Below are 26,138 nucleotides of genomic sequence, written 5' to 3'. Positions count from 1 at the left end.
GTTCTTGCCTTTCTCTGTCATGTACCAGATTGAATCTGGCGAATTAGGTTTTTCAGTTATTTTTGCCCAACATTTTAAAGCTGCAAGTCCTGGATCATGACTCCTTTTTCTCATTCCCCCCTTGTGCTGGGCTTTCTTTCTTATATCTCCTTTTGTAAGTTCTGACTCATTTCACTCTCTTTGTGTGCTCTCATTTGGCATCTCCCGTGATGTCTGCCTGCCAACTCCTTGCAATCCCCATGTCGTCTTCTGCACTCAGTATGTTTCGTGGCCGCCTGCCAATTCTCAGACTTTAAACTTCAGTATTTCTAGGATCTGCTCTCTTGAGACTTCTTTTCTTTTTTTATTTCCTCTCCCTTTTTAATATTTCTAATCATTTCTCCTTTGGCCCTGCGTTGCACTCTGCCTAGGCACAAGGAAAATAAGGATGTTCTTTTGCAACCTGATTTGGAGCATATTGAATTCAGAAGGGTGGTATAGAGATTTATTTAAATATGCTCCTGGAGGCTTTATTCAAAGTGCAAGGGTCTCTCAGCTGCCTCTTTAACGAGCAAGATCTGTAGATAACCCAAAATTCAAAGTTTTAATGTGCTCCAGTGATTTACATATGCCAAACGCTTCCATTTGTTGACAAACTGGGGGAAGGCAAGAGATGACAGGCAGCATTATTCTGGCAGTTTTATTTTCTTCTTCCTATTTGCTGTAAAGGGCATCTCCCACAGTCGTGTACAACTGAATGAGAGAAGTTAGCTAATTTACAGGGGAAGAAGTTGTTCTGGCATTTTTTTCCATGCCAACAGTTTGAAAAGGACTGCAGATTTAAAACAAGTATGTCACTTAAAATGTTCACATCTGTACCTTTTCACTAATGGCCCTTCTATTCTCTTTACAAACACATTTCTAAGCCTTTCTTTAAGCTCACTGCAGTTTCAAAATTCTGTTCCTGTTCTTGTGGTTCCAGTTCGTATCAAGTGGCTGTTTTGTCTGCTATTTTATATAACAAAAAACGTGTATGTCAACAACATATAAAACAAACCTGCATATTTTAACATCAAATGGTCGCAGTCACTCTCTCATACTCTTCTTTTCCTTTGTCTTTATTTTATCTCCATGGGAAACGGGCACAGAAAGAGATTAAGTCTGTGGATCTAGAAATACGTACGTGCTTGTAGAAGAACTTGCCAGTCTGTACGTGACGTGCTCCAATCTGCATGAGAAGTCTGTGTCAGACTTAGTAGCTGGATCAACGTTTGTTGCAGGCTTGGTTTTTAACCTGTAATAATAAGGCGGTAATTTCTCATTTATATTTGCCAATAACATAATAACTGCATACTGACATACACATATAGAGAGGGAAACTGTCATCTCACCCTTAGGCTAGAATATTGTTGTTACTCATTAATGTAGTTATACATTTGTATAAATAGGCCTTATGGACATTCATTAGTGAATGTTCTTTGCAAATTTAACCCCTTCTTTCTCCATGGAATAAGTCAGTCTTTGACTTCTGCAAAGTATTTGCATGACTAGAATAAACTTATGTGCTGGACTAAAAAATTCAGTGAGAAGCTTTAAGTCTTTCCACTCAGTTGAACTAAGATGTATTCACATACAATATAGATATATTTATAATCAGATCTTTCTGCCTGTGGGATTTTTGCATAATATTTTTGATCATATCCATCACTCATATCATGTAAGTCAGACAGTACTATTTTTTTACTTCATTAGGTATTTATAACCTCTTTTGTAGTAATGTTACCCTCCTCAAATTGTCTGGGTAAGGGTGTCTACATATAGATGTATACACATACATTTGTGTATGGATATATTTGAAAACACAAATTCCATTCTACAGGCATGGTTTCTGTGTAGGCAAAAGAATACAGTTGGCAGACACTGTTGCCAGAGTGGCCATTTTGGAGCGGGCAGGAGCAGTCTGGCTGTTAGCTGTCCCACGCTTGGTTCCGTCAGTAGCTAATGCACGCTGCATTTAAACAGCCCTTCAGCCACTCATCCTTCACACAGCAGCCAGTGTCCTTTGCTGAGCTGAAACCTGGCCAGTAGCTCAAGTTCCTGCTGGGCAAGTGTTGGCCCAGTCAACTCTGCCCACAGCACAAGCCTGTGGTGCTGGCTGCGTAGCCGACTGCCCATGGCGGGTACCCTGACCTGTGTGACACGCCAGGCCCGCGGGTGCTGGGCCACAAGCCACGAGCCATGCTGGCTGAGTGGCACCCACCAGCCAACACCAGCCTGGGGCGTCATTTATCTTTGCCTTAGGGCTTATATAGACCAGAATTATAGTGATAAACTCTGCAGATTTCTCTGTTACACATTTTTGAGTATTCTCTTTATGATTTAGGGTTTTTATAAATAACCGTTTTCTATTTACTTCCATGAGTTGCAATTGACAGCAGTGGGACTCTTGTTAAAGTACGTTATGTTTCTTATTAATGCCAGATGTGTTCATCACAGCGAAAATACTGCCGTGAATACCAAAGGAATTATGCCTTAAGTGGAGTCTGAAATGTAAATCTCCGGGCACTGTTCTCCAGTGATTCATGTCAACTGTCTTTCATTTGTTTGCTCCTTAAATTCTTCTATTAAAGATACCCTAATCTGTAAACATAACTGTCACGTAATAGTGCTTATATTTAAAGCACTCTGCTAAGGATCATTGCTCTTTGCAGCAGCCCTAGTAAACGGAGCAAGCAGGAGGGTCCTAGAACCAAACACTGAGTTTTGCTGGAGGCAGAAATCTGAAGGGGCAGTAAATATTGTATGAGGGTTTGCCTGTGTACGTTCTCCAAGAAGAGTCAGTAACAGGGCACCAGAACACGCAGTGAGCAGTTGAGAATTGCCGCGGTACGCAAAGTGACAGTCAGTAAAGAGAGCGCTCCTCTGCGTCTGCTCGGAGGCAGGCGCTAACCCGAGAGTACCAAGCAGGAATGCAGGATGGAAGACTGCACTAGATAAGGACAGCGTGCAGTGGAGGCATCTCAGGAGTCAAAGGCAATGTGAGAGAAAACAGTGTCTGGAGCTCAGGGTCAGTTGATATGTTTGCAAATAATCCATGGGTTGCTTGTTGGATCTGTTTAAACTACTTTATCTCTTACAAACCGATTTTTTGCAAGCAGTTTGGTTGCTGGTGGCGTGAATGCTTGTAACTCTGTATCAGTCACTGTTCAAAGTATTGTTTGCATTTTTCTGCCTCAAATATATAGCATCAATTCTGCACTAATATGACTGGCAAGCTAGCATGCATATATTACTCTGATATGTAAATGAAAACAGCTATTAATTAATGTCCAGTAGCAATTATCACACTGATGTCTTAGCTGCAGCTCTGTTTTGTGTGGGCAGAATTTAAATGGGATTGGGTCAGCGGTAATTTAGCCTGATTAAGAATGTGATTTTTGGACTCTTTGATGGACTCTTGTTGCTGAGCTTTATGCACATTTGAAAAGAACAGAGTCAGGGAACTTGTGTAGATGTAAATGAGAACAAAACTTAATCCATAACTGTTTTCTTTAAGCATCTGCTGCTTCTTTTATATGTGCAAGGGAAAGGGAAAGGTAAGGAAATATAAATGCACAATTGTGTGATCTGTGAATTAATTGCATTGATAGATTTACCACCTCACCCTATGGCGAGAAGTCAATAGAAATGTGTGCTGGGTAAGTTGCTATGTGGACAGATTTCACAATGCTGTGCGTTAATTTTTTAGGAGAGGATTTTCTCAAAAACTCAGATTGCTGCCTTACCCTTCAGGCAAGGATACAACGTTTGCCACTCACCTAATGAGAACAAGGTTAGGCTAATGATGACAATTTTAGGAAGTTCTAGACCTAATGCATGTTTTGCATAACAGAAAAGAATAAAAGTTGTCTTCCTTTCATAAAAGCAATTGTGCAGATAATTTTGCATACAGCAGAATGCACCATACCCTGGCACTTTGCCTGTGTTGCCAAGTGGCATCAGATGCAGGTTTGCTGGGTGTTACTTTGAGGCCTTTTCCTTCCCTAGTGCCGACAGGGCCCTTCACAGCGTTCGGCAGGCGCAGCGGCCCTTGGGGGAAGCCTCTCTCTGGGAAAGCCGCGCAAGAGGGGACCTGTCGCCGCTCAGGCTCTCTCCTTCTGGGTTTGCATCAGACTATAGTGCTTGGGAGCTGTGAAGAATTAAAATGGGGATTATGCTTGTCTAACAAACTGGCAAAGAAAAGCAGTAGATTTCTCTCAGATTCTCTTGTGCCTTTAATCTTTTACTTTATCACCTGTCTCCAGGTGAGATCAGTCAGTTGTGGAAGAACCTCCATGAATTCAACTTCGGCACTTCTTGGAAGTAGATGAAAAGTGCTATTAGGAATGAGCCTTAAATTGCAAGGGAGGCTTGGAGAGAAAGGTTCATCCGTTTATAATCCAGTAGTTTAACCAGGATAGCTTTTTTTTCCTGAATTTTATCTCCTCAAGGACAGGGAAATCTAGCTTTCTCTTCTTCATTTGCTTTTCACATTTCTACTGCTGCTAGGCTCTTTTTTTGGACTAAAATAAGTTGAACAAAGAGTGAATTTACTTCTGTTGCTACTAGGTGAAGCAATGGCTAAGGTCAAACAATGCCACACTTTTTCCACCTTCAAAGTTGTAGTCATACTACATTTTCAGCTGGAGGCTTGTAAAGGCTAGTTGGAAACAAGCTTATCAGTCTAGGAATGTAAGTCATGAACTTCTTTAGCTCTTTATCTAACATAAGAATTTGAATGCAGAAGAAACAAAGAATTAATAGGCCTTTGATTTTTATGTCACAGATGCTGTCTGTTGCTGTAGCATACTGCACAACGGATCCTTGGGCAGCCAGCTAACTGTAACCCTGTGATTTCTTTGTACATAAAAACTAAAGTGTAGTTGGGCATGGTCAGGCACTTATGAGTTGGGTGCTGACAAGGGATGGGTGCTGCTGGCTGGACACTGGGCGGGTGAGAGTGTCCTGGAGCAAAGGAGAGAATCTTTTCCCTTTTTCCTTTCTAGCAAGGAAAGGGCAGTGGTGAGACCATTCTCACCGGTGTGATTTTGGCAGTAGCTTCATAAGCCTTTCTACACCTGCTGATTTTCCATGAGGTGAAGGAGATACCAGGTAGATTAGCCTGTGCTCAGCTCTTCCGCTCTCCGTCCACATGTTTACAGAGCCAGCCAGCTCCCTGCAGAGCAGGCGTGATGTATGTCTTGCCCACACCTCCCCAGTGAAAAGCACTGTCAGCACCTTGGCATGCAGACCTGTGAGCCATGGTCCACCAGCAGAAAGCAGATCAGAGGACATTCAGATCTTCATGATTCCTGGGAAAAAGTCGGGTATTCTAGTGCAGGTCCTAGATGGGGCTCAGAAGACTTGCTCTGAACACGACTTGGATTTGATGGGTGCATGAACAGCACCTCTTGGAGGCTGGGGACAAGGGGCTGTGGCCCTGGGCCCACGGCGAGGCCCCTGTGGGGACACGCAACAGAGGAGCCACGTGGCAGCCGCGCCAGGGAGGTGCTGGACCAGAACGATTCCTTCCACCGCTGATGGACCTCGTCACTCTGCCGAGGTCCTGCACCGCAGCTAGGCATGGCAGCGGGTAGATGAAGAAGCCTGACAGAAACTTTCTCACAAACCATGGAAATCAAAACAGAGGCCTTATTTATTAAAATGATTAAGTCATGTATTCATTTTCATTGACCACGTTTTTGGTCTGTGAATACAGAATTTGGAACCGCCTGTTCTTCACTTGTTTTTCCACAGCTCGGACATTCGCACTCCAGTCATGTTTTGTTCCATCCCCATCCTTTTCCCTGCAAGAACACAGTGTCTGCTGAGCAGCAGCTTTATAAAAGAAATTAATCTCTAAGGCAGGACACTTGTGCTTTTTGTCTTACCTTTGATAGGTGTTGAAATGTACAAAATGATTTCCTGAGTTTTTTAAGAATCACAGCAACTATCCCTCCTTTATGTGTTACTATTTTTTTAAAAGGACTCCTTTACTAGTTTTACTCTTTATTAAGTGAACAGTCTTTAATAGTGTTTATCACAAATGCACATTTAAATCTATTCTGTTCCATTCTGGTTTTTCAGAACAGTCTTTTCACTTCTCTTTCTCCAAAGAAAACAAGAATGGACAAAATGTGAAGCAGTGTAAGTGAAATGATGGTGTACAGCCTGGTGGAGAAAGTGGATTATTTTTTTTTTAATAAAAAAAAAAAGTCTTGAAATCACTCTCTTAACGGATTTAGAAGTTGCCTGCTTCCTTGCTTGTTAATGTGGGTCTATTATAACTGCTAGCTCAGCTGTCTCTGTTTAGCTTTGTGAAGAGCTTTTCATACTGTATTTTTTAAATACAGAACTGAAACCATGCTGAGCTTTTCTTTTGCCCTGCCAAGAGCTTTTATGTGTGTGCAGTGGCTGCCTTCCATTTGCTATCTTGTTCTTTAGTCCTGGGCAAGGCTCTGTATGTTTTAGAAATAGGCAACCCTACCATCCTGGCATCACCTCTGGTTACTAGGAACTTCTGGAAGGAGCAACCCGTTTTTGGCTTCATTATTTGCCTGTCCTCCCTTTGCATAAGTGAGAGAAATATCTGTTCCCTTTGGGAGGGGTAGAGACAATGGAAAATTGTACCCTTCTTGGTAAAGAGACCTCAGACTCTTTGTCAGTGACAAGTCAACTGTGAATATCTGTATTTCCCCAAACAAACATACTGTACATATATGCTGATAGTCTACTAAATATCCTTAACCTCAGCTGCTCAATCCAGCAGGTTTGGAAGTATGCAAGGCATGCAGAGTACTCTTCTGGCAGGTACTAGCTGTGATGGGTTGAGAAAAATAATCTGTGACAGAGTGATTTCTAAGCTATTTTTTTAAGAAAGGTACATGTGAGTATATGAATACATACAGGTACAAGACTAATGAAAATAAACATGCTGAAAGAAGAAGAGAACTTGCTTATCTTTAACTTGCTAAGCAACATGCTTGGCGTTGTGTTGTACCTCTCTTAACAGTCTGAGTAAAGAAATCAAGAACTGAACAGGCAAAAAGCCCGAGCTCCTCTTTCAGCTCCGTTTCACTTTGGGACCGCTGTGACATTCGACAGGGGACTTCCCACATGCTTTTAGAGCCCTGCCAAGGGCCTCTTGAATCCTTTCTGTAGAGCTTGCTCACAGCTTCTCCAGCGGTCCCATCCTTGGGAAGCGGGATGTGGCCGTTTGGGCTGCCCTTTCGGCTCTGGGCGCGTTAGGGTAAGCGTGAGGCGTGGTGTGGTGACGCCTGGCCATGTCCCCACTCCGGGCTGCGAACCTTTCTCTGAGCCTAGGTTTCTGCTGGTTTGGAGCGGAAAGAGCTTCATGGGAAAGCAAGTCTGGGAAAGCCAGGCAGCTGGGGCTGCGTTTGGTGCCTGTGGGCAGAAGGCAAACAGATCACTAGGGAAAAATAGGTGCATTTCTACATATGAACATATGTATTTAATAATGTGTCCAAAACGCCTAAATAACTCATTAACAGAAGTACGTAGCATAAAAGTGTTGTTTAACTGTCCATCCCAAAACAATGCCCCCGCTTTCCTGTTTCTGGGGTGAATGCCCTCGGTACAGCCTGCGGCCATCCCTGTTACACACTGGTGGGGTAGGACAGGGGACGCACTGTGTCACATGGCTCCTGCTGGCCTTTCCTGGACACAGTCAGGGCTGCCAGCAAGATCTCGGAGACATGGATCATCACAGGAATGAGATTCCCATTGCAAGGATGGAGCCAAAGGTTCACAATTTAAAAGTCTAATTTAATGTTTCTGATGGATTAAGGCCATACTTCCATTGTGTTTTCCTCCAAGGAAAGAAACTAGAATTCTACTTTATGGAAAAAAAAGGTGATTGATAAGATTTGAGATAGTTCAGGCTGATATTTTTAAACAGACATCATCTAGTGTAAGGAGTAGAGTAGCTGCAATCTGTTGCTCTTATTTTATGAAGACTCTGCAATTAATTGAAACATGGTGGGAAAAAAATAATTGGGGTTTATAAAAGCAAGGTCTTGCAGGATTAAGATGCATGAAACTAGAAAGAAAGATTTTCCTTATCATTACTGTCTCCCTTTCTGTAATAATTCCTTATTTATGTAGAACTTCACATAACAAATGCAGATTTTTAAACTGAAGGTTTGATTTCTCTGTTGTGTTTGAACTGTGAATATGGTGACATAAAATAGAGGAGAATTGAGAAACCCTTTTTTTAAACTCTTTTTTTTTCCCCACAAAACTGTTTGTTTCAAAATACAAACAGTGTATATAATATCAAATAAATTTGTACTTAAAATCCCTCCAGGTGCAATAATGCAAGGAGTTTAATAAAAAAGGTGTGGACTGTTGTTAAAATACAGTTTTCTTTCTGAGATCATAACCATGAATTAAACCAATTGGGTAATTAAGAATCAGAACTTGACTGTGCAAAGGGCAAAGAAAGGTTTCTAATCTTTCACTCAAAGTAGGACCCTGTGAGAAAGGCTATTTTTAGACTTAAATTTTAGAGCAGACCTCTTTTGTAGTGGTACAACGTACTTCTAATAAATCTCCTGTGTTTCAAAGATCAGCTTTCAAAACTTCTGGGTCGCAGAAGCTTGCTTTTGATGTTTTTTTCCCTATTGGAAGCGTCTCAATTTTTGTAGCTTTAGTTTTGGATGGCTAGTTACAGTTAAGTAGCTTAGTCCAAGAATATTAGTGTGGTTTTTATCATTGTGATTGGGCTGTTCTGTTAATGGTTTACTTAAAACAAAGATATATATTTGCTGTGGCATTTGCTGGCCAGTCATAACTATCTGGAGTATTTCAAGTATTTCTAGGTTTTCACTCACAAGGATAAGAACATCTGCAGCTGGCTGTCCTTTCTAATGTCTCTTCCCTCTGGCTTAAATACGTCTCTTGGAATTCTCAGGAGATTTGGGAATGGCTTTTTAAACTTTAAATTACTGATTAGTTGTGGCTTGACACCTGGCATGCTATTTTGACTGATACGGTGCCAAACTGCTTCATTGCAGAGCCTACTGACACGGGTGAAGAGGCTCCTGATGCCTTGGCTGTCACCTACCCAGCTCAGGGGTGGTAGAAAACTATTTCAAACTCCCTGCAAAAGATTTTGTTTATCATTACCAATGTGGCCAAGTGAGAAGGGGCCATCTCGACTTTCTCCCTGTATGTTGCCATGGCCCGTTGATGCCGCTGCCTTGAATACAGCTGACGTCTGGCAAAGGGCTCAGCGAGTGCGGCCGGATTCTGCCCTCGGTGGAGCTGGGGCCCTACCGCTGGTGGCTGGAGCATTCACGACACCGTGGTTAGTAACCTCCACGACAGTGGTGGGGAGTGCGTAGCCTTGTCTTCAGATAGGATCTGTTTCCAGTTCTTGCGACTTTTTGGTGCTGAGGGCTTTTAGTGGTGCAGAAGATGGCTATTTCAGAATTGGTTTCCTCATGCTCTGAGGTACTACAGTGAATGTTATCATTAATAGAATCAAGTTAAACATCAACAGCAAAGAAAAGAGAATCAGGGTACAAGAGGTCATGTGTCTGTTTTGTTAAGGCATATGCATGTCTGTGTTCTGCAGAAAACTTTCATACATTAATTTAGTGTTTTAATTCGCTCTTCAGATTATTAGTTCCTCTAAGAAGTTATTTATTTTTATCCCACTAAAAAAATAAAGTTAAAACAAAAGCTGTCACACCATTTATAGTGGATGACAGCTGATTGGCACTTTGCTGTTTCTCTAGATGGCCTAAATTCAGTGTCGAAGCTACTGCAGGACTCCCCTCTACATCCCAATTGTACAGGGCGAACTATCATTTTTACTGTATCCCCACTGGATGCACTTAAATGAATTTAAACCTGACATCTATAAATTGAGTTTAAAAACAAATTCTAAATCAGTAAACTCATTTAAGAGTATTTACAAAGCAGTTTGGACAGGCTTAACTGAACGGATCATAAAGAATTATTAGTTACACAACTCGAGAGGTGTGGATTGTGCCATGGCTCAGACTGTAACGTAAGACCAAATTCCTTTCCTGTGAGCTTTACTGTGGGGTTGTTGCCAAGTCACAAGAGTCCATACAGGCACACGCGAACTAGTGTACAGTAAAATCCATAGAAAGTATCTGGATGGAGAAACATCTTGCTTGACAAAAATAACATTTTCTGCCATTCAGCACATGAGAGTTCACCTCTTGCAAGCATTTGTAGCTGATATTTAACATCCCCGAGGTAGGTCTTAAAAATAATTGCTCGTATCAAAGAGCCTATATAACTCAAAGTGAGATGACTTAAGATAATTTTTTTTGGTTGTTTTGCTACTTGAAGAATTGATTAGTTATGATACAGAGCAAGTAGGTCTCAAGCTAGGTAAACTGGCTTGTAACGAATGTTCTTCGCTTTTCTCTGGGAGAGAAAAACATGTTCTCTGTTTCCTTCTGGCTTCTGGCTTTTATCACTGAGAAAACCAAGAACATAAACTGCGTTGTAACATTGCCTAGGAATGTTATCCATTGCTTCAGTAACCTCCCGCCCGGCCAGTGAACGCACTGACACTGCAGTGGGGTAGTTCTAAATGTTGGCCTGACAAGTGCCAGCTTAATTCACTGCTGTGGGACAGAGGATGCCAGCAGTTTAGCACCTCTTATTTGTCCAGCTTTTTAAGAGAGAAAGAACATGCAGAAACAAGAACAGGAAGCACTTTACAGTATCATAGACAAACTGCTGCTTGCAGTTCTCTTTTTAGGTTTTCCAAGTAATGACACAAAGATGGAAATTCTTTTCTCTTGTTTTCAAACTGCATTTTTAAATATTTTTTGCCACTTTTTTCTCTTTCATCTCCTTGGAAACTTTGAATAAAACTGTAAATGAAAAACAAGCACTTTGACACCACACAGGAGTCCAGACGTGTATTTAACAGCACAGAGCTCGCTAGAAAGAAGCCAGGCAAAATTTTCTGAGAGCTGCTAAGAAACATTCTTGCTGTAAGTGTGCGTACCTTAATCCACTCTCACCTTTTTTTCTTCTATATCCCAGAGGAGCATAATTCAACATTAAGAAAACCTCCATACAAAATACCTAATATCAGACAGTAAAACTAAAACCCTGAAGCATGGTAGGCAAGACCATGTGCAAATGTGAGCAGTGTTGTAACAGGAACCACAAGACACAGAGCTCCTTCTAAGCATTCGGCAGACCACGGAGTATTGTCACCTGTGCTGTAAAACCACTGAGAAGTCTCAGTCCGTGTTCAGAGGACTTTCCTCAGCCCCCTAAAGCCAGCTGAAAACCAGCACCGCTCATAGTTGCTGCTCAGTTTAATGGATCATAAAAATGTTCGAGGTGGTGTCCCCGTGCAGTCAGGGCAGCTCGTGTTTTGTTTCCATGGCCATCGAGTGAGTGCCATGTTCGCTTCCAGTGTCAGGGACTTGTAAGGCCTTTAAAAAGCCAGTGGAACTCAGCTGAGTAAGTACTCATCCTTTGAGAAGGGCTCTCCCCTATTAAAGCTCTTCCCAACTAGGTAAAGTATGCGGACTTGAAACTGCCTGAGCAGTCTGAGCTTTGTTAGGTCCATGCTTACGCACGCTGGCTAGCTGACCTGCTGGAATAAGTAAGTTCGCATGACTCTTGTGCTAAGTTTTTTCACAGTAACTTGAAAAGTATTTAAACTCTTTATTAACATTTATAAAACAGCTTATTCTCCACGGCAGCTATGCTGGGCAAGGTTTCTGCTTATTTTGGGTCCAGTATTGCCTCTCTGGAAGAATGCCTTTTTCAAGGTCTTGATCACCCTCTGTTCGATTTAAGGGATAAAATTAGTCTGTGACTAATTTTGAAACCAACTGAAAAGCAATAAAAATGTTTTGTCTGTGGGGACTTGTTTCACAGATAAAATTAATAATCTCAGCCAAATTTACTGCTTAGGCAGAGTGCACTAGCTGTTCTCCTTCAGACAGGGGCCTCTGGCAAAACAACACTTTGTCCATCCGCTTCTTTTTTTTTCCTTCCTTTTGAATCCAGGGTTCTTCTCTTTTGGGATTCTGGTCTGTTCTTGGCTCAGTAAGTGTCTCTACCCCCATCTTTTCTCTCTTTAGTCTTGTTAGAAGCGTTGTGTGACTTCTCAGACTTCTCACTCTGCCTCTAACTTGCTGTTGTTTCAGTTGAAGGTCTTTCTTTCCTTCCCTGCAGTACTCTGTTTTACATACCCCGTCTCCTTTTTGTCTTCCCCATGACTGCACCTATCCCTTCTAGAATTGCAGTTGCCAGAATTGCCATTTACAAGCCATGTACAACCTTTTACAATAAATAACCTGGGGAGAATAGTCCTCACCAGCAGAGCAAAGTGCAATGACAGCACTCCAGCTGAGCAGGTACTAAGAGAAGTACTTTTAAGAGATGCTTGAGTTGCTTAGTTAATGCTTGTGCTTTCAACACAGAAGTGCTCCATCTAACTGCTGAGATGTGCTTTGGGGTTTTGTGTACTTGTTTTACATATATAGAGAGATACATACACACATAAAAACGTATGATTTAAGTATGAGAATTATTTTGGTAGAGCTATACAGGTTCTTGTGCATTGCGTATCTAATTGTGTTCACTATTAATAGTCTCCTATCTTAATTAACATAGTTATTTGAGAGAAGTGAATGATGAAAATTACTTCAGAAGGCTTTATTGCCTGAAGAAGAGAGAGAATCAGTTCTGAAAATGGTGGTGTAGGGGATGAGAAAATGGAAGGTTCGGTCTGGGATGTTTCTTTTCATTCTTAAGGATCTTTTGAGAAGCAGAGACATAAATGAATTTTGAAGTTCTCTATGGTAGGTTAGGAAGTAAGTCACGGCCAAGGTGAAGGATGAAAAAAGGACGTAGATAATACTATAGAAATTATTTCCAAATGAGAACACTTAAGTGACTGCTAGAAAATAAGAGCATGAATCTGACTGGAAAGGAGACCACTTTAGAAAACTCGAACTCAGAGAAACCATATAGCTGAATTTTGGCACACACAACAACAGAATAAATCCCACTAATTAAAATGTATTTGAGCTAATTAGTGGGTTCAGAGTTGAATTAGGAACACTTCTAATAGCTTGAAGAGGAAAGATAATAAAAGAAGTGCCAATTTTTCAAAATGTTTGGGAAAGGAACAATGCTACATACAGTGCTATTGACGTATTATTTGGACCATATATTGTGCATAGCGCAGTGCATTGTAGAAGGGGCTGGTGAAATGTGAGAACGGCCTCTCACTGAGTAGATAGGGGAATTCTGTCAAACTCACTGTTACTCAGGTCCAATTAGTCCTACTGCAGCCAAAATCGTGGTCTTATTAAGGTCAATAATAAAGCTCCCACAGCCTTTTGCAGAGCCAGGATCTCACTGTTACGTGTGCATTGATGCATAGTTTCCACTGACGGAATTTCAGCCAAGAAGCTAAGTGAAGTGTGGAATCTGAATGTAGGGAGTACAAATGGGGAACTTGAATTTAAGGAGGAAAGGCACACTTCAGAGTTTCAGCTCATTAGAGAGACACCAATACAAGCCTCACACTCCAGATTTCCTCGTTTTCTGATTCTGTTGCTATGGCATTCATAAAATTCCAGCACTTCAGTGCAGCAAAGGGGAAATCTGGTGCATAACTATGGTTAATCAGTTGTCCGGTTGTTCGGAACTAAACCCGCTTCAGCATTTCTGAGAATCAGCCCAATGCAGATAAGCCATTAAACAGGGCTTAGGTGTCTAACCTGAGAGATTCCAGTTCGAAAGTCTCAGCCTCTGTTTACAACAGCCACCCCGTGCGCAGCAGCGGCACTGGTAGGTTGGGGTGGTGCTGCAGGGCTCCGTGGGATGTAGGGCCAGCAGTGGGCCCGCGGAAGCGCCTCTCACTGGAAACCACAGACTAGCCAAGGGACACAGCGAGGCTCGGCAGTCACAGCCTGAAAGGGGCTCCAGGGCAGGTGACTCTCTGCTCTGACCACAAAGAATGACAGTGGTGAATCAAATCCATAAATTATTATCTATCATTAAGGAAGCAGATCAAAAACATAGTGGTTCTCCAATTTCTCTATGAGCAGAATGTTCATTCCTTTAAAAAACAACAAAAAAACCCCAACAGAAAACAAGCTTAAAGAATAAGAAGCAGGTCTTTGGAGACATACCCACAATAATGATCCTCTCTTCCTCCTGTCACTTGTTCAGGCATTTTCTGTGCAACATGCAGACAAAGAAAGAATAAAGAAAGAGCAGACATAGAAAATAACATCCTTGAGCTGCAAAGACGTGTTTTTGCAGACTCCCAAGCTTTCTTTAGTTTCTAATAGCAACCACAAAACGTCTTCAGCTATGGCAAGCAATGCTTCAATCCTTTTGTTAGGAAATGTTTGAAGTACCTTATCTTCCTGCTAAACTGTTTAAATAGCAGCATCTGATGAACTACAGTAATCAGTTAAAAGAGTTTATGTCTGCATTTTTCAGAGACTTTTCCTTAACTGTTCTCCTATAGAAAGGATGTTCTTAGAATTACTGAGATGAAATTCACTGTCAGAATTTCAAACATATAAATGGAATCCTAAAACTGGAAAAACAATTTATATAAATAAACAGGACATGAAGGGACCCACTTTTCAGTTTCACAGTTGTCCTTTAAAATTCAGATGCATTACATACTCACTGAACAAAAATTGGAAACAGATATAACTTTGGAAAGTTTGGTAACCTTCTATAGAAATTACCTACTTTAACAATAGACACACCTAATCTTACTGGACCTAATTATCTCCATTGAAGTCCATGGGAGTTTTACTAGTGAAAGTATTGTAGATATAAACTTTGTTGGAAAATAAAAAGTAACAGCAAAGAAGAACATCTAATTCAAGCAAGGTAGGAAATGGTTTTCACATCAAATTTTGAAATACCACATACACACACAGACACAAGATTTGGTTCAAATATTGAGATCTCAGATACTTTTGTTAGAAGATGCCCAAGCACCTCTACACATGTAGTCGTCACGTAGCTTCCTTCTCTCACAGTAGGAGATGATCTCTGGACCCAGTTGGATGCGGTAAATGAAGAGACATTATCAGGAAATATTGCTGTTAAAGTATCTGGGTTAACAAGTAATATCAGCTTAATTGTTGGTAAACATAAGGTTACTTTTATGATTGCGTGGACAAGAAATTTGTAACTTCATTACAAGAATCAAAGAGGTGGCAGTACCTCAGTCATTAGTCATGTTTCTCAGGGTACTCATTCTTTCTTACTCTTTCTCTGCTGTTCTGTTCCAAGCTACATCCCAGTTTAACAGTAAAAACAGCATCTTCTTTCAACTTTGATGCTCCATGAGCATTAACAGGTTCTTTATTACTGCAGTACAGTGTGGTTTGGTGATATGGGTTTCCCCTAAAAGCTTTTAGTTAATGCTGCAAAGCTTTCTGCTATTGCTGATTAACAACAGCAAAAATAAGAGGAAAAGAGAAATAATTAAAGAACCTGTCTTCTGCTGTCTTTGATTGATTTATGGTTAAAATGTAGCTGAGCATTATTCACACCAAAATCTCTCACAGTCTACAGTTGTACAGAAGAGGAAGGTGGGGGAGAAGCTCAGAAGGCTCTACCCTGTCTAGATGGCATGGCTGTAAGCGTTGAGGTTGCCTGCGTTGCTGGAGTAACAAGTGTCCTCCTCAGTGAAATTCTGCTACTCTCATTGGCAAGAAGCTCCACGCCCTTGCAGGCCATGTCCCTGCCAGAGTGAGAGAACAGTAACTGAAGGATTTTACCAGTGGCCTGGCTCCGTCACACTTACATCTCAGCTTTTCTTCAGTTCGGGGTGACCTCTGTCACTCCTGTTGTTGTGGTAGGGTTTTTGTGAGACAGTAAGAGTCTTATTCCTTCATGCATGCTAATTATGAGATAGAGACTTGCACTAATCTTCAGAGAACAGTTGGCTCTTTTTCAGCTGACTGTAAACAGACTGCCCAAAGTCATGAAAAAGAGTTTCAAAAGAATGTTATTTATATTAATGTTTCCTAGCTGCCAGTTAATACAGATGGAACATAGAGTTGATCTCCTTGCAGCTTAAGCAGGAGCTGGGCACTTCCCTTAGAGCCATTTCATCCCCTTCGCCTCCGCCCGCGGGTGCAGAGGGGGACAGGCAGATGTTGCTGAACATGCCAGCTGCGGGAGGCCGACTACAGCGCACACCCAGGCAGCAGCAAAGCTCAGCTGCACCATTCGGACGTTCCGGGGGCACGGCTAGTGTGGGACCTGGGGTGGGAAGGGACCCTTTCCAAAGGGATGCAGCTCACGGCACCTCCATGGGAATGGATGCTGCTGTAGTCAGTTCCTGCTGGCACGGGTTCTTGCTTCACACCCCCTTCACCCCAAAACTGGGACATAGAGAGGACTGATGTATGGATTAAGAAGCAATGATAGAGCAAACGGAATAAATCCATTTATTTAAAACACTGAATGAGAGGTGTTTCCTGAACATCTCAAGGTGTTTGCAAGGTTGAAGAGCTATAGCCCAGCACATGCCAGGGGGACAGCCCTGAGCTTTTAAATGTTATTGATATTGAACATACAAAGTGTCCAAATATTTTTCTTCCTCTTCTGTTGTTTGCCAGAAAGTGCAGTACCAACTCTTAAGTTACTGCATGAACATTTAAATTTGATTTTTACATTAAGATCTTACAAAAATGTGTATATTGAAATGTGTAACCTTTGCAAGCTACGTTTAATCTTACTATTAGTTGTTGGCTTGTTATCTTGAGAGAATCATTTGTATCTGAGTGACAAGATACAATTCTGCTGTACTGAATTGGAGAGAAGAGAATGGTGTATTTCATATGCCTAAAATATGTAGAGTATGATACTGTTACACTGCCATCTATTAAAAATTATCCTACAGGACACTTACAACGAGCACTGCATTTGGGACTGTGAAGCACGGGTGTTTAATCCATAAATAAAGCCAGAGGCTCGCTAATGCTTTCTCTCTTTGATGTCACAGAGAGGAAGAGCGTGCTCTTGATCTGGATGTGGGGAAAAGATGAATAATCCTCCATTTTCTTGGTAGATTTTCAGGGAATAACCATATTCACCAGTGAAAATATCCATGCATGTCTTCTAATCTCTGTCTCATAGTGGTGATGATAAACGTAGTCTTCTGGGTATCGGGGAATGTTTAGTGGCAAGCAGGTACAGAAATGCTTTCTGGTTTGGTGCAAATTCATAACACCAGCTTTTAGGTCTTTTGTACTAGCTAGGAAATGGTGGATTGACTTAAAACTTTCACTAGTAGACGTTCAAGATCACTTAAGTGGATTAACCCAATTGCTGAGAAGACATGCCTGAAAGCTTTACCATGGATTTCTTCCCTCCACATCACGGGGTGTCCAGCGTTTCAGGTCTCCCCCTCGGCAAGCAACTGTGCTTTGTCTGTAGCGGGCCCTGGAGAAGGACACGCTCTCCTGGCTGGTACTTGGCTCACTTCAGTTTTTTTCACTTCTAGAGAAGTACCGCAGTGATTTTATTCTGAGACCTTGCTTTGTATGAGGTGTTAATAACCATGTTTAAATTTCTTTCTTCTCTTAAATTATATAGCTGATTTTACTTTTCTTACAATGGCAATTTTATTGTAAGGGGTTTCTTTCTTTTTTACTGTGTATGAAATCGAACACTGAGGTGGCTGTTCAGAAACCAAAATTATTCTTGTAATAGTTAATAAGTATGTGTAAGAGAATAATCTTGTAAAAGCTGATTACCTCAGTTATTAATAATTTGGATTTACGAGGTAAGTAATATGCTGCAACTATATCCAATTCCTTGGCAATTCCATGTGGTAAATTGAAAGATAATTTTAGAAATAATCCTGTATGTGAATTTTCTCGATAATTAATGCATAAGGCTGTGAAATCCTAAGTGACAACTGAGCTAGCTTCGTAGGTTATGCCTGTGGCTTCTCCTTGTGTGCTTTGGCTGTTTGAAGTTGGTGTGGCAATTAGAAGTGTTGTCTCATTTGTGAGAGATGCAAATTTGTCAATTTTAATTTCATTGTGCTTTGCTTAATTTTATTTTTAGTAAGATTTTTGTTTTTCCTGGATTCTTCTGGCAGAACAATTAACGCATCTGAAGTTTATATGCGTGTACACATGGTTGACTGTTCCTTATGTTTTCATCTATATTTTTTTCTGATTGTTTACTACCTACTAAACAGGCTTAGTGTATATAATATTTTTTATTATCTTAAAAAAGATTAATAGAGCACTTTCAATCTATTTTTTTTCTGATTCAGTGATACATGAACTCTTGCAAGTCTGGAGAGAGCAACTAAAAACCTAACAATTTTTTTTTTCTGGCCCTTCTCCCTTCAAGTTTAGTCAGGAGCTTAAGTGGGTGCCCATCTTTAAATAAGCAAGTTATTTTGTTCATCTCAAGTTGGAAGATTTGCACTCTTGAAGTTAGGCATGTGTCGATGCACCAGAGTGAATTCTAGCCCATGTGAGGCAACCCCTGGCCCTTTCTCCTCTGATTCTGTACTCACATGTGTGTTTGGGGGGGATTGGTTAGACAGCCTTTGCAATATTTTGCCATCAAGTCTGATGCCAGCCCTTCTCTTTGCTACAGTTCTCCTCTTTTCTAACTACATTTCTTTCTTGTAACAAACACAATCATCACCTCAGCCTTCAAACTTCCTCAGTATCAGTTCAAGATTTGGCGTCTGCCAAGTAGAAACCCGGTGGGGTTTTTTGGTTAAACATACTCCCAGGGAGGTGACTCCCTTACTCCTGCCAACGACTTGAGGAGTTTCCTAAATGCATGTGCTTTCCCCACGCAGAGGACAGAGCTCTCACTGCTCATTGAGGAACCGCGTGTGCCCCAGATGCGGGGCCGGCTCTCTCCTGAAACCTTGGTCCCCAGCCCTAAAGCCAGCCCTGCGGGCGGGCAGCTGCTGGGCACCGGGCTGCACCCTCTACCATGTCCTACTGCTGGGCTGTGTTGCAGGCCCAGTCTCTACATCAAAGCGTTTTATGTCACTCTTTTCCAGTTAAAGTCTGTGGAGAACTCAAGTTTGCACCTCGAAGGTATTGAAAGCAAAGTGCCCTCTCAGCCAGGTGTGAGGAAACACCTTCAGCCTGACAAAGCCTTCCCTGCTCCCAGGTACTTAGCCATTTCCTGAAGGTCACTTAGATGTAAATGACCTGAGCATTTCACCACTAATTTGGGTGGCAGAAAACTTTGAGAGTGAAGGGCAAGATTAACAGGAAGAGGTATGCCCCGCATGTCCTTCAGTGCCTTAGTGTCCCATCTCCAGACCTCTGGATTGCAGCGTCCCAGGCTGCCAGGGCAGGGCCTGGACTCGAGCATCTTCATGCATTTGAGGGATTTCTGTTCTGCCCGGATCGGATGCATTACACAGGAACAGGAATCACACCTAGATTTGATCCTTCATGCATTTGAGGGAAGCCTGACAAATAATTCATTTGTGATTCGATACTAGGAGAGCATTCTAAATTATATTTTATATTCATATCTAGTGTGACATTTAATAGTGGAGCTAAATAATTACTTATGCTAAATGTTCCACATACTGTGACAAGATGGCTCTTAAAACATAGGGATTATTACTTTTTTCCAGAAGTAGAGACAAATTTTAACTGCAGAGAAGCAGATAGTGAAGTAAGGGCATGTTGTAATTATAAATGCAATAGCTAGAACAGAAAAAGTGACCATGTTACTTATTTCAGCGACTGTGCTGCTCCTCAGCGGGCAGCGGCGGCCAGGCCTGGGATGAAGGCAGGGCAGCGCCCTGCACAGGCACAGAAACGTGAAGTGTGCGTTTGTTTTGCTTTTTAAAACCTCCTCTGTTCTTCTCATATCTATGTTTAAGTTATAGGATGTACCAAAGTCACAGCTAAGTTTCAGCATTCTTACAGACACAGGTTTTTTGGGGTGATGTGGTTTGTCAGAATTCCCTGCAGATTCACCATTTGTGTCCTATTTTCTTACCAAAAAGCTGCTTTTCCCAGCACTTTAGCAGACAGTGAGCCAGGCTCAGCTGTCCGAGCCCAGCGCTGTCTCCAGCCATAGAGGGGCCCGTGCGAGCCCCTGCCCGGCTGGTGCGGCCGAGGCGGCACATGGCGACGGTGTCACCACACACTGCTCCCGCCTCTTTGATTTCCAGTATGAAATCAAACATTTTCCGTGCGTGGAGGGTGCTTGTGCCTTCCTCCAGCGAAAAACTGTCACGATTAGGAATCGCACAGGTCGGAAAAAGGCCCTGAAGCGGCCGGAGGCTGGTCTGCTTCGCCATCCACAGAACTGGTCTCGGTGTCGGCGCTGCCCACGCTAACTCTGAGGTAAGTTACTCCGGTTTGGGCCGAGCCGTGACTCCAGTTACTCGTGTGGAGTCCCGGGCTCCTCCTCCCAGACCGCGCTGCCCCGCCGGCCGCGGCCCGTTGCCTGGCTCCCGCTCCGGGGCAGCCGGGCTCCGCCTCAGCGCGGCCGCTCCCGCCGCCCGGTACCTGGTCGGCCCGGCGCTGCCCGCGCCCGGCGGGGGCGGAGGGCAGGGGAGGGGCCCGGCGGCAGGGCCAGGCCGGGCCGTGGCGGGGCAGCACCGCGGTCGGAGGCGCCGGCGGAAGGGCTGCGCGCCGCTCTCCCACTCAGCCGAGCCGCAGGTGGGGCGGGCAGGCGGCCGGGACCCCCGTCCCCTCCGCCCCTGGGGAGCGCTGCCATGAGGTGAGGCCCTGGGCGCTGCGGGCGGGACGGCGGCCGGGAACGGGCCCTCCCTCCCTCCTTCCCTTCCCTTCCCTTCCCTTCCCTTCACCCGCCGCCGGGCGGCCCTCGCAGGTGGGAGCAGCCCCCGCCGGCGGGAAGCGCGGGGTGGTGCCGGCCGGGGGGGAGTGTGTGTGTGTGTATGTGTGTTCCTGCCTTCCCTCCTCTCCGCCCTGACGAGCGGTGCCGTTCGCTTCCCCTTCGCCGAGCTGCGGGGGGAGCGGCGCCGGGCGGGAGGTGCTGCCGCCGCCCCCCCTCTCCGCCCTGAGGCGGCGGCGGCGGCCCCGAGGAGCGGGCGATGGATGGGGAGGGCCGGGCGGATCTCCCCGGCGACGAGGCGGCGGCGGCGCGGTGGAAGAGGAGGTCGACCCCCCGGCCGCAGCCCCGCGCCTGGAGCAAGCCCCGGCCCCAGTCGTACCAGAGCCCCAACGGGGTGCTCGTCACCGACTTCCCCGTGGAGGACAGGTGCAGCTTCACCGTGACTCAGCCCGCCGGCACCGTCAGCACCTGCCCGGGCAACCGAGCGCTCCGCAGGGGCCCCCCCTCGTTCAGCTCCAGCATGGGCTCGGTGTCCAACGGGACGGTGAGGCCTCCAGCCCGCAGAGCCGTCTCCCCTGAGCGGCCATCCCAGGCGCTCGCTCTGGTGGCCAACAGCCCCGTGGGTTTTACAGCCAACGGCACCCTCGCCTCCCCAGGAGGCCAGCTGGGTCATCCCCGGAGGATCTCCAGTCCCTCGGTGCTCGCCCCACAGCAAGAACAGATTGTTTTCGCGGCCAGCCCTCAGCCCTCGCCTTCCTCCAGTAGCAGCAACGTGGCAGCGCTGCCCTCGCAATGCAACCGGGTGTCCAAAACAGCAGAAGCGCCACTGGAGTCCCCCGGGGTTGCGCAGGCGATGTCCCCGGAGCAAGGTGTAACTCCCCAGAGGCCGGCATCCCCCCAGGACCAGCCCGTGGTCCTCAGCACCAACAGCCCCGCCGCTCTCAAAGTGGGCACGCAGCAGATCATTCCCAAGAGTCTGGCTTCCGAAGTAAAGGTGGCGGGCAAAGCCAGCGGCCAGAATGCGGAGACGAGCAAGAGGGTGCTGAAGGTCCGCAGCATGGTGGAGAGCTTCAGTGTGCCTTTGGTAGCCGATGCTGAGGAAGAGGCTGAGGGCGACCTGGACAGCCCAGGGACCCTGCGACGCGGCCTGAGGTCGACGTCCTACCGCAGAGCCGTGGTGAGCGGCGTGGACTTCGACAGCTCTTCTAATTTTAAGAAGAAAAACAGAATGTCCCAGCCTGTACTTAAAGCAGTTGTTGAAGATAAGGAGAAATTCTCAAGCCTGGGGAGGATAAAGGTAAGTTGTGCTGCTCGGTGACACGCTGATTTGAATGGTGTAGGCTACACAGGAGCATGATTTGCAATCTCTGTGTTTTCTGTAAACGCTGGGGTTTTTTGGTTTGCCTTTTGGTGCCACAAAATTTTTCGTAGTTATTGATGAGCCTCACAGATTACTTCCAAGTGATGTTTTCAAAAGAGGTTTCAGGGACCTGATTCTGTTGAAATCTGGGCAGCTCAGAAATGTGTTGATGGCAGCCTCGAACTTGCATTTCCTGCTGGATTCCCCAGGCTTTCTTTCACAATAAAACTGACGTTTTAAAACCTGTTTCCTAGAAGGTAGTAAACAGGAAAAAAAGAGACATTGACTTAATAAAGTCTGCCTGCTAGAGTAGACAGACTGACAAAAAAAATGAACTTCCCCCCTTAGTCCTCTGAGACGTTACTTTTAAAGTATTTTTAAAAATCAAAGTGTGATTTTTAAATTGTTAGAGACCACTTAAGGTATCTTTTTGTAGCTTAGTTTTAATGCCTGCAAGTAAAAGCAGAATGCCTGTTTTTAATTCTTGATTGTAATCCCTTAGGAGTAGTAGATTTATATCGAATGTTAATGTGTGAAAATTAAGTTATAAAGACTTACTGAAAACAATCTTTTATTTGAACATACCATATTGTAGTCTTGTATTCCCTTCTTTTAAAATACAATTTGTTACTTTTTAAAAAATACATTGGTAGGTTTCTGCGGAGTGGTTGGAACTGTGTAATAAAGTACCTCAGGCTAAGGGCTAATGCCGTAGCTATTAAAATAATTATCAGCTTTATGACAATTTTTAGCCAAATTAAAAACTATGGTTATGGAGGCTTTTTTTGAAAATGCTACAAGTGGTGAAATAGTAATGGATCAAATTGTGAACTGCTGAGTAGGGAGGTGGTTTGTTTGGGTTTGATTTTGATAGTAGACTTTAACAGTAAGTTATGTTTAAAATAGGAGGACATGACATTGTCCTGTCTTTACACACAGAACTCTTTTTGCTAGTAGCATTTTTATAAATAGACTGCTTAGGCCCTGTGACTTGTTGCACCAAAACAGCTGTTTTATTTCAAAGGTTTGTTTTGGTCTCAAAACGCTAGTTTACAGAATACTTACTGTGGTGGTTCTTTGCAGAGCGTGTGGGAAGAGACCAGCCGCTCAGTCCTGTGCCTTAGATCCTCCCGGAAAAGCCCAGTGACAGCACATGAGTTACAAGTTCACTGAACTCTTGTAAAGCTAGCTCGTGTACTGTGCTTTTGAAATGTAGGAAGAAATGAAGCATTTGGGACAAATACATATAAACAGTGCACGAGAGAAGGAAAACTAGAGTAGCTTTTCACTTTCTGTGATGAAACAATTGTTTTCATGAATACTTGTCCAACATCAGAAGTTTATAGATTAGGGCCTGTTAATTTGGTGCCTAAGTATCAAATAAAACAGAAGTTCTTGTTACTGTTGGTTATTTCTCATTCTCCTTTTAATGTGTATATATCTCTTTCCTGTTGAAATTATCAGAAGAAAATGCTGAAAGGACAAGGGACGTTTGATGGGGAAGGTAAGCCCTTTTCTGCACAGACTTGATAATATGCTCAGTCACAAGAGAAATGAACTTCAGGATCACTTCGCACACTTCTTTTGTACGCCAGTCAAAGACTAAGTAGCTTGTGTTTCAGTAAACTGACTAAAATATGGAACCATAATTTTGGCACTAGACATACTTTAGGAAATATTTTAAAGAATATAGAATGGCAGGCTAAAAAATAGGGTGGGGTTTTTTTGAAAGGCTTCTTTTCAGCTTAAACTCCTGTCCTTCCTGAAAGCTGAACTGACCCCTGTGTCTATGTCAGCCCTAACAGTTCTGCAGAATTATGTAGATGAGGCTCATTCCTCCAGCTGGGGCTGCCTTCCTGCCCACTCCCTGTCAATCTCCCCAGGTGCAGGACATAACTTTTGAGGATCACTTTAGGGCTTTGGGTCATCATGTGCAGCAGACACCTGAATTGTTACTCTCCGAGTTCATGGTTTGCGCAGCTGTTTCTCCTTTCCTCATAAGGCAAGGGTGCTGGGGTGAATCTTTTGACTTTAATCCTTCTCTTGCTACCTAGGCCTCAAGTTTAAGTGTCAGAAAAACACTGTCCATGTATCTGCTTTTTTATGCTACTGATTAATTCTGGGCTTTGCCAGGCTTGCTGGGCAAACCTCCCAATGTTTCAACAAAAAAAAAATTCATTCTGGCTGTAAGTCCGTGGAAGCTTCATTATAGTAACTGCTACTCTCTTGGCTTTTCTCTGCTTAATGCCTCCTTAAGGTCATCTCGGCTGCTGTGTTACCTTCCTCTCCCTCTTGTTTCTCTTTTCCAAACTTCCCACTTTGTTCTGTTTGCATCACCCCTATTTTACTTTTATTTTCATCTTTTCTAACACTATCTTCTGATGACGTTTTCCAGATTATTTTGCGGTGGCTCCCTTGTATCTTGGACTGATCCCAACTAATAACTTTCTCTGTAATGCCTCTCAGAATTCAGTTGCTGGACACAATTTCCTGTCTTAAAAGTGTATAAACTATATAGACACATTCCAGAGAGCAAATAGAGGCCAGACTGTGTGTAATGCCCAGCCAGGGCTTGTACGGTCCCAGCAGGTGGAACAGATCCACCCAGCCCTGTGTGGGACCTCAGCAGTTGCAGCTGTGCGTGGGGCAGCCAGACCTTTCACTTCTTTCCCCTTTCTCTTGTAGGGGAAGATTGGATCTTGTCCAAAGCCTGGCCCATCTCTAAAGTACTGTTTAGAGCTTGCATTCTTGACAGCTTAATCCGTCTGTAGGTTATTCTGGTCTTGAATTTCTCTGTCCTTTTCTGTCTGCTTTTGATAAGGGTGTGTGGTTGAGGAGGTTGGGAGGTGGAAAGGGTACGCTCCACACCTGTGTTTCTTTGCCGTTGATATTCCTGAATGAATACTGACAGTGCTGAAATACAGAACGAGGGAATTTTGTCTTAAGGTTCATAGGCCTCACACTTATTCAGGCAAGCTTTGAAGTTTCTATTTGGAATAGTTCTGACCTCAAATTTCTGAAATTTGGATCATTTCCTTCTCTTAGTGCAGTGCGAAGACAGTATTTAAAGCTGACAGAATAAAAGTTGGCATGGGTAGTGGTTTTACAGTGGTCTTGCAGATTAAAGTAGCTAGACCTCCAGATTAGTGACTCTGCTCTACTGACACGCTTGTTCCGTTCTTAAATTGCTGGCTAATTATGAAACATTGTACAGCAAACCAAGGAAGAAAAAATTGTTTTCTGTTTTTTTTCTTGACAAAGGGCACATCTGTTCTTTAATTCAGTCAGTGTGGATCTTTTTGGTAGTGGTACAGTGATCCATTGTTACTGTACTGCACCATTGTCCATCCTAAATAAGATACTATCTTTGTCTTGGAGTTTGCGAACGGCACATTGGCATTTTGGTTTCTTTCATTGTTTAAATGTTACTTACAATTGTTATGAAAGCAACTAAGCTAACTTTCTAGCAATTAATGACATACTGTTGTTGTTTTATAGAAAACGCTGTATTATATCAGAACTATAAAGAAAAAGCTCTGGACATAGATTCTGATGAAGAGTCTGAGCCCCGAGAGCAGAAATCGGATGAAAAGGTTGTTTTTCACTATAAGCCCCTGAGATCAACATGGAGTCAGCTGTCCATTGTGAGTATTTGATCATTGTAGAGCCAGACAGAGTATCTAAGGATGTATTGAAACAAATCTTTTTACTTGCTATTGGAGGTTTTGGCTGAGGTTTGTTCTCTTCTTTTCCCTTCCAAAATAGAAGGTGTCTCCAAATATTTTTTTAATCAACAAGTTTGCAACTATTCAGCTGTTACTAATCCAAGTTCAGAGCTCTCGGTTTAGCTTTTGTTTAGGTTTCATGTAAGGTAACTCTAACAGCTTAAAGCATAAATTGTGTTTTCTCAGTCAATTTTAGTAGGTAT

At 43.4% G+C, this 26,138-nt stretch overlaps 1 protein-coding gene across 3 annotated transcripts in view; it reads left to right on the top strand.

Moving 5' to 3' along the window:
* The window catches only part of ARHGEF26 (Rho guanine nucleotide exchange factor 26), an 81,656-nt gene that overhangs the window by 7,654 nt on the left and 47,864 nt on the right, over positions 1 to 26,138 (top strand). The window contains exons 1-4 of one of the 3 annotated variants that reach the window (XM_074834415.1): positions 14,866 to 19,197; positions 20,293 to 22,147; positions 23,675 to 23,714; positions 25,709 to 25,854. In XM_074834415.1, coding sequence (XP_074690516.1) covers positions 21,110 to 22,147; positions 23,675 to 23,714; positions 25,709 to 25,854 — 1,224 coding nt within the window. In that variant the 5' untranslated portion in view covers positions 14,866 to 19,197; positions 20,293 to 21,109. Of the gene's footprint in view, positions 1 to 14,865; positions 22,148 to 23,674; positions 23,715 to 25,708; positions 25,855 to 26,138 lie in introns of those variants that run through there. The other 2 variants (XM_074834413.1, XM_074834412.1) reach the window with 2 other exon arrangements.

The sequence above is a fragment of the Strix aluco genome, chromosome 9 (genome assembly GCF_031877795.1).
Source record: "Strix aluco isolate bStrAlu1 chromosome 9, bStrAlu1.hap1, whole genome shotgun sequence".
Taxonomy (NCBI): domain Eukaryota; kingdom Metazoa; phylum Chordata; class Aves; order Strigiformes; family Strigidae; genus Strix; species Strix aluco.
The sequence above is the reverse complement of the archived record's forward strand: the minus strand, read 5'-3'. Positions and strand labels throughout refer to the sequence as shown.